This window comes from Oratosquilla oratoria, chromosome 29, assembly GCF_046742065.1.
Source record: "Oratosquilla oratoria isolate Oo_2021 chromosome 29, ASM4674206v1, whole genome shotgun sequence".
In the NCBI taxonomy this organism is placed as follows: domain Eukaryota; kingdom Metazoa; phylum Arthropoda; class Malacostraca; order Stomatopoda; family Squillidae; genus Oratosquilla; species Oratosquilla oratoria.
This window is the reverse complement of record NC_134805.1, coordinates 18,722,451-18,731,245: the sequence shown is the minus strand read 5'-3', so window position 1 is coordinate 18,731,245 and position 8,795 is coordinate 18,722,451. Positions and strand designations below refer to the sequence as shown.

At 36.2% G+C, this 8,795-nt stretch overlaps 1 protein-coding gene and 1 pseudogene across 1 annotated transcript in view; one reads left to right on the top strand and one right to left on the bottom strand.

Moving 5' to 3' along the window:
- Nucleotides 1-4,366, bottom strand: part of LOC143040887 (uncharacterized) — a 15,561-nt gene extending 11,195 nt beyond the window's left edge. Inside the window, exon 1 of the mRNA XM_076212334.1 lies at nt 4,123-4,366. Within this exon, the coding sequence (XP_076068449.1) occupies nt 4,123-4,179 (57 nt within the window). The 5' untranslated portion in view covers nt 4,180-4,366. The remainder of the gene's footprint in view (nt 1-4,122) is intronic.
- A 1,975-nt stretch (nt 4,367-6,341) lies between these two features.
- Nucleotides 6,342-7,464, top strand: LOC143040821 (ATP-binding cassette sub-family F member 1 pseudogene; annotated as a pseudogene).
- Nucleotides 7,465-8,795: the final 1,331 nt, after the last annotated feature.

Here is an 8,795-nt window from a genome sequence, read left to right as displayed (position 1 = left end):
CAGCATATATTTCAACTAATAATTCATCGAACCATCGAGGAGGGTTTATCAATTTAGCTAAACAAACTAGTATTTTAATTCTAGAACACGCCAGAAAAACGACCTTTCCCAAGTATCCGAAAAGACAATTAAGTTTGGTACATAAACTTCAATCACAGTTTTCCGTACACTCTCTGAAGAAGTTCTATGCGAACGAAACGTTAGAGTGTTTAGGGTTTCGAGCCTTCCCCTGTGTTAATGTTATCCATCATCCAAATCATTTGTCTAAAATACTTATCAATATGTCAAATGATGGAGAGCAACAGGAGGTTATTTGGCAGGAATACCACAGAAGACGCAAGTTGGATAGATCTGTACTACAACGAAAATTTCTACAGGATTACTTGGAAGAAAAGGTCCTTCCTAGATCGGCTCCGAAGCAACTGGTTAGTGAGAACAACCCGTTCGGTAAGTGTGCTAAAGTATATTTAGAAGAAGCTTGTAAATATTTGGACAACAAAAGAGAAACATTACGTGATAAAGTGAAACTACCAATATGGAAAAGGCTCCATAATAACGGAACACCTAAACCTGATATTTGGTCACCGGACATTTGCCCATCAGACATATGCCCACCGACTCATAAATGTACTTGTAGATTTGAAGTGCAATTACCATCACACCTAATTTGGAAATTAGAAAAAGAAAAGTCATCACAGAGTGAAAGACTAGAACGAAAATTAAGAATCTATGTGACAACAGCGATTGGAATAAAATTTGTAGGTGTGAAATAATAACAAATCTTTCAGATAGGAGATTATCAAATACTGAAATTCAAGCTCTATTGCTAGGTCTTAAGTTCGACCCTGGTATTAACACAAGGGGGTTCACAGATTTCATTAAGAGAAGTTATAGATGGAGTGACAGCGATATTGAAAAAGGATTCAAACAGGGGGTTATCACATGTTACCAAGCGTTAGCCAATAAAAACAAATGCGTCATCCCCAGAAGATTCAAGAAAGCTTTAATAAATCTTGGATTATACAAAGACATAGTAATCACTAATGTAGATAAAGGAGGTGGTATCGTGATCCTATCAAAAGAGGACTATATCAGTAAAATGTTGGAGCTCTTAGATGACGACAATACTTATCACAAAAAACATATAGGTTTCGCAATGAGTGAAGCAGATAAATTCAAAATACATGCCAGAAAAATTCTTAATAAAATTGAAAAAGGAAAAAAATTAATGGGACTTCTGGAGGAAGACCCCAATCCTCCCAGGATGCGCGATATACCAAAAATTCACAAACCTAACGCTCCAATGCGACCCATAACTTCAGGGGTTGGCAGTGCACCCCACAGGCTAATGAAATGTCTAGCCAAACCGTTATCACAGGCAATGGGGTCGGTCAGTAATACACATTTAAAAAATTCTAACGATCTTTTGACAAGACTAAAGGATTTAGATTTCACGGGGAAAAAGTTAGTAAGCTATAATGTTAAGGCTTTATTTACAAATGTTTCCATTAACGGTGCGTTAGAGGCAGTAAAGAGAGTAATAAAAGATATGAACGATACCGTAAGAAAACAAGATTATATAGAATTGATAGATTTATGCGTAAATTTCGGTGCGTTTACTTTTAATGGTGACGAGTATGAACAACACAGAGGTCTCGCTATGGGTAGTCCTTTAAGTGCAGTGATGGCCTCTCCATATATGGAGTTATTGGAAAAAGAAAACTATCAGAATTAATGGTGGGGATCACATTGGTTTAGATATGTAGGCGACGTCCTCGCTATCATCCCCGAAAACACCAATATAAATAATGAAGTGAGAATGCTTAACGTGGTCAACAGCAATATTCAGTTCACCGTAGAAGAGGAACAAAATGGACAATTGCCCTTCCTCGATACATTAATACGACAAGTAGGAAAAACTGTGGCTTTCTCAGTATACAGAAAGGAAACAAACAAAGAGGATTTAGTACATTACTTTTCCGCACATGATGATAGGACAAAGAGTGGTATAGTAATAGACTTTTTTCTCGGGGCACTACGAATCTGTAGCAAAGAATACCTAGAAAACGAATTTGATTATATTATGAAAATCTTTGACAAACTTGGATATCCAGAGGGAATGTTGCGGAGAACAAAAAGAAAAGCAATAAATATTCATAATCGTGGAAAGAAAGAAAGAAATTATAAAATACTACCAATTTTGTATCAGTACCTGGCTCAGATACGTCACCAATGATAGACAAATATTTAACAAAAACAGGTATAAACATAGCTAAAATAACTAATAAGAGGATAGGTGATTTGATAAAGACTTCCGAAAAGAGAACCAATTCCGAAAACAGTGTCGTATACAAAATCCCGTGCAATAGTTGCTCAATGGCATATTATGGCGAGTCATCAAGGGGATTAGATAAAAGAATTTATGAACATAAAAACGACATAAAAGCACATAGGACATCTAATTCTTTAGTAGTTCATGCGGAAAAACTAGATCATTTACCAAACTGGAGAGGAGCTGAAATGCTACATAAAGGTTTTGATAAATTCACTAGAAGAATAGTAGAATCAGCATATATTTCAACTAATAATTCATCGAACCATCGAAGAAGGTTTATCAATTTAGCTAAACAAACTAGTATCTTAATTCTAGAACACGCCAAAAAAACGACCTTTCCCAAGTATCCGAAAAGATAATTAAATTCGGTACATAAACTTCAATTACAGTTTTCCGTACACTCTCTGTACACAGGGTTCCGAGCGTTCCCCTGTGTTTATGTTCTCCATCATCCAAATCATTTGTCTAAAATACTTATTAATATATATATATATATATATATATATATATAAATATATATATATATATATATTCATATTTATATATATATGTATACATGTATATTTATATATGTATATATATGTATTTATATATATATGTATTTATGTATATATGTATATTTATACATGTATATATGTGTATATATATATGTATATACATATATATATGTATATACATATGTATACATATATACATATGTATACATATATATGTGTATGTACATATATATATACATATATATATATGTATACATGTATACACACACACACACATATATATATATATATATATATATATATATATATATACTCGTATATACATTTATCAACTACAATTCACTTTAATTCTAAGCCGTCATCGTCGAGGAACTCGGCGGAGGCATACCTGCAGAGATTGATACGTGGTCAAGCGAAGGACTCGTACCCTCGCTCACACGTAACAAGTGACCATTGACTAACCCATTGCTCGAGTTACATACACATACACGAATTTCTGCGTTCAACTCACCTCCGCCATAATAGTGCAATTAATAGACGTGGAAAATATCCTCATTCAGCGTTTTACAAATACTTTCGAACGTCTGCATACTACCAATTGCACTATCATGACGGAGGTGGGTTGAACGCAAAAATTCGTGTATGTAACTCGAGCATACAAATATAAGAAAGTTGCGCTCAACTTATATCTCTCTTGATAGCGCAATGGGTTAGTCAATGGTCACCTGTTACGTGTGAGCGGGGGTTCGAGTCCTTCGCTTGACCACGTATCAGTTTCTGCATGTATGTCTCCGCCTAGTTCCCCGACGCTGATGGTTTAGAATTAAAGTGAATTGTGGTTGATAAATGTAAATCTATTCACTGGGACCCATTCAGTGTTGTACATAAATACATACATACATACATTACATAATATATATATATATATATATATATATATATATATATATATATATATATGTGTGTGTGCAACACTAATCACAAAAAACACGTGAATAAAGATTTTTGCTTGTAACCACGAGGGAATTAAAGATCGGAATACTGAACGTTTTCGTCTATTAAGACATTTTCAAAGTACGAAAATGTCTTAATAGATGAAAACGTTCAGTATTCCGATCTTTAATTTCCTCGTGGTTACAAGCAAAAAAAAAAATATATATATATATATACTTTATCTGAGTGAACACATCACCTAAACCAATTGAAATCGACCGTCGTTGAACACAGAGTCAACAAAACGCGCTACGACTGTGAAAGGATAAACTTCGGATTAGTCGCTTCGGTACTTACGATTGTCCACAGGGAGAGGAACGCTAGGAAGGCGCAGAGCACAGTCAGAGATCTCATGTTGCCGGCAACGAGGGCGACAGAGTAGTGATAGCACAGGGGTTCCCAAATTCTATGCTAGTGTCGTTCCCCCTTCCGACAAATGCGCTGTGACGTGTCAAACACTTGTATTTCGTTGCAACTGCGTAGTTCTGTTGGAAATGTGTTGTTGAATAGGACCTTGTACTCAATATCTACTTCAGTCTTTGTTCATCCACCCACTCATCCTTGTGCCGAAGCTGCTACAGGTAGGAAATAAGGAGGATTGGCTTCCGAAGAGAAGCCCATGGCTTGATACTGTTATACTGCTTCTCCAAGTCTGTATAATGAGAGGACGGTATCAGAGCACAACTGAGTTCATTTTTTCACAATACAGCTGTAAAATTAAGGCCCTTTACTCACAATTCTACCTGTGTGTATGGGAACTCGTAAAAGACGAATATGACTACGCAAACTATGCAAACAAGTGGAAGTATAATAAAACAATAGTAAGTATAAGCTGCCCATCAGAATACCTTAAATTAGTAAGTAATTCTAACGTTTTGGACAAAAGTCAGTATCTTCGCTTTTATGTCACGCTGTTTAGAGAACTATTCCTGAAAGTATATATTTTTTCAGTAATAAATCATTGGAAATTCATTAATGATAAGATTAATAATTGGTTTTCGAATTGATCAGATCTGTAGGTAAAGATTGAAGGCATTCATAATTTTTTCGTCGTTTTGTGGGATTATATGCGATAATCAACCTTATCTAATATAATCTGATCTATCATGATCTACTCTAACCTAATCTACTCTAACCTAACCTAGAACACATCTCGTTTCCGTGCGACGACAAAATTTGTGCATTCGTTATGGGAGATCAATTTTATGATTTTGAAAATTAGGTAACACTATCACTTGCCGTTTCCGAAAACAATTTCCGAAAACCACCCAAAAAGGACGTGATGAAAAGAAATCAATGGAAAGATTGATCCGGCCCAGAGGTGTAATGAAAGGTATTGTACAAGGAAAATAATACAAAGGACTTCAGCGAGGATGTTTCCGATGACACGACATATGACGAAAGACTGAGGAACCTGGAACATAAAAACATAAGAACATAAGAATGAAGGAGACTGCAAGAGACCATAAGGCCTACACTAGGCAGCTCCGTATCCAACACCACCTATCATCCCCATCCATAAAGTTGTCTAATCGTTTCTTAAAACAACTGATAGTTTCAGCGCTTACTACATGGTTACTAAGTTTATTCCATTCGTCGACCACCCTATTAGTAAACCAATTCTTGCATATTAAATCTAAATATTTCCAGTTTATAACCATTACTGCGAGTTCTGCCCCGTTGTTTTAAAATGATGACCTTGTTTGCATCACCCTTGTTAAAGCCTTTGATTCACTTGAACACCTCTATTAGATCACCCCACAGTCTGCGTCTTTCTAGAGAGTGTAAGTTAAAGTGCCTAAGCCTCTCCTCGTAAGGCAAATTTCTGAGCCCATGGAAGAGCGAAGAGAGACGGAGAAACATAATAATGACATTTAGATAATAAAAAATATACCAGGGGATGTGCTAGTATGGGATGAAAGATCAACAAGAAGCTAAGGTAAGATTTTAAAAAAGTAAACTTGCTTTAAAGATGTTAATAAGTGCAGCTTTCCGTATAGATGTGTAGCCTTATGGAACAAGTTGGATGAAGACCATAAACTGATTCAAGGCAAAGATTGTTTGGTGGAGGCAGAAGCTATATCTTAAACTACAACTAGGTAATTACACACACGCGCGCGCGCGGCGAACGCCATTCCGTACACAGTGCACATTCTTTAACTCAAATAAGTCTAGTCATAAAATTAGGAAAAATTGTATATTGTCAGTGAACCACTACCACTGTTAACTCACGAATTATTATTATTATTATTATTATCATCATCATCATCATCATCATCATCATCATCATCATCATCATCATCATCATCATCATCATCATCATCATCATCATCATCATCATCATCATCATCATCATCATCATCATCATCATCATCATCATCATCATCATCATCATCATCATCATCATCATCATCATCATCATCATCATCATCATCATTATTATTATTATTATTATTATTATTATTATTATTATTATTATTATTATTATTATTATTATTATTGTTGTTGTTATTGAAATGAAGGCATCAGGAGTCACCAAGAAGCAAGCTGAGAAGAAGCAGAAGGAAGTTCTTACCCGAAAAGAAGAGAAGAAGAGAGCCAAGAGCAAGCGAGAAAAGGAGGAGAATGGCCCTGCTGAACTTCTAGAAAAACCAAAGGAATATTTTGTCAATTTTTCATTTCCAGAACCACCACCTATTCAGCCTCCTGTCTTGGGTCTTTACAACGTTTCATTTGCCCACTCAGGACACAAACAACTTCTCAGAAAAAAACAGACTTTGGTATTGATATGGAGAGTAGATTTGCAATTGTAGGTCCACATGGAGTTGGCAAATCCACATATTTAGAATTGACTGTGAGTGAGTTGACTCCAACTGATGGTGAGGTGAGGAAATAGATCGTTTGAAAATTGAAAGGTTTGATCAGCACTCTGGTGAGCACTTGACAGCTGAGGAATCACATACAGAGATGTTTAATTTGGTCAGAATGCCAGAGTAGCCCTTCCAGAACTCTGTCTCAATGCACCAGATGTACCGATTTTTTGATGAACCTACCAACAACTTGGATATTACAAAGGATTACAAAGGATTACAAAGGCGGAGCATACCGACAGGAGACCGTTTGGTTCATATAGAGGTCGGATGCGAAAAAAGATCAAAATAATAATAAATGAATAGAAACTATAATAATGTAAATAACAAATAAAATACATAAATAAATGCATAAGTATAGTTGAATAATAAACAAACAGATAAATAGTAAATAATGATAAATTGACATATAACTAATAATTAATGAGAATCAAACAGACAAATGATGACAAAACAAAAACAAATAATATAAAACAAATGATAATCACTACAGCATCTTGCTTAGGCGTTTATCTAAATGATTCTTAAAGCTTCGAACTGAAAGTATTGATGCACTTGCTGGAGCCATTCGGAATTAAATGGAGGGCTAATCATTGCATCTCACGACGAAAGACTTATACGCGAAACCGAGCGTATCTTATGGGTCATTGAAGACCAGACTATCAATGAGATTGATGGAGATTTTGATGATTACCGCAAGAAGTTGGAAGCTTTAGGAGAAGAAATCAACAATCCAAGTATTGCTGCTCATCATGCTGCTGACCTGTAAGTTCTGTCCTGTCCATTGCTTACACACACACACACACACACACACACACACACACACACACACACACACACACACACACACACACACACACACACACACACACACACACACACACACACACACACACACACACACACACACACACACACACACACACACACACACACACACACACACTTTCAACGAACGGACGGCTTGAAGAACGTTCTGAAGAAAAGTGCAGATTGTGGATCCCAACGCAAAGAGAAGTGCCTTTTTGTATTTGCAGGGTGGGGGGAAATTGCTCGTGGGGTAGTGGGAAAGTAAGGAAAGAGGAGAGGGGGAGGGATTGCTGGGGAAATGGAAGGTAATGAGGAGGTGGAGGAATTGGCCCTAACGGGCCGCCGAAAGGTGGACAAGCGACCGCAAGACGAGCTGGAGGATGACGACATGTCTAATAGGAATGTGAAGATTAGAAGTATAGATAGGAGCAATACAGTAGAAAGTGATGAGAATATTTTCAAGGGATTTAAAGAGGGTGGGGGGGACACAACCCCCCCCCCCCGACTGACAAGACCAGAAGAGAAGGTCGATAAGATGAACGAGGACTTGGAGCGTAGGTTCGGTAATGTTGACAGTATGATACGAAGAATTGAAAAATTGGAAGAACTAGAGAGGGCGAACAAAAACTTAACTAAGGAAATTGAAGAATTAAAACAATAGTTAAAAGAAGTAAAATATGAGAATAAAGTCTTAAAGGAGAATAATATGGAGAACAAGGAGGGCTGGAAAAAAATTCATGAAAATAGCAAGGTTGCATTCACTGACATAATCAGACAGCAAATGAATGAACAAACTGAAAACTCAGTTATTAAAGTGATGAGACAGAAGGAGAATATAGTAAGAGACTTAGCAGACAAAAAGAAATGTATAATTATATTAGGAATGGAAGAGAAACATAACCCAGATAGAACCACAAGAATCAAAGAGGAAAATGAAAAAGTAAGAAATTTACTAGAATTAGTTCAGGAAGATGAACCAGAAATAATGAAACAAATCGAAGAGAAATTCAGGCTAGGGAAATATAGTACAGACAAGACCAGACCAATCAAGATTAAATTCAGGTCACAAACTACGGCTGAGAATATCTTATCCAAAACAGGGAAACTAGCAACAAGTGAACAATATAAAAAGGTATGGATAAAAAGGGAAATGAATAAAGAGGAAAGAGAGGAAGAAAAACAGAAAAGACTTGAAGCAAAGGAAAAAAACGAGATAAGAACGGAGTCAGAAAAAGAGAGATTCTATTGGAGAGTAGTGAATATGAAACTGAAGAAAGTCGACATACAAGA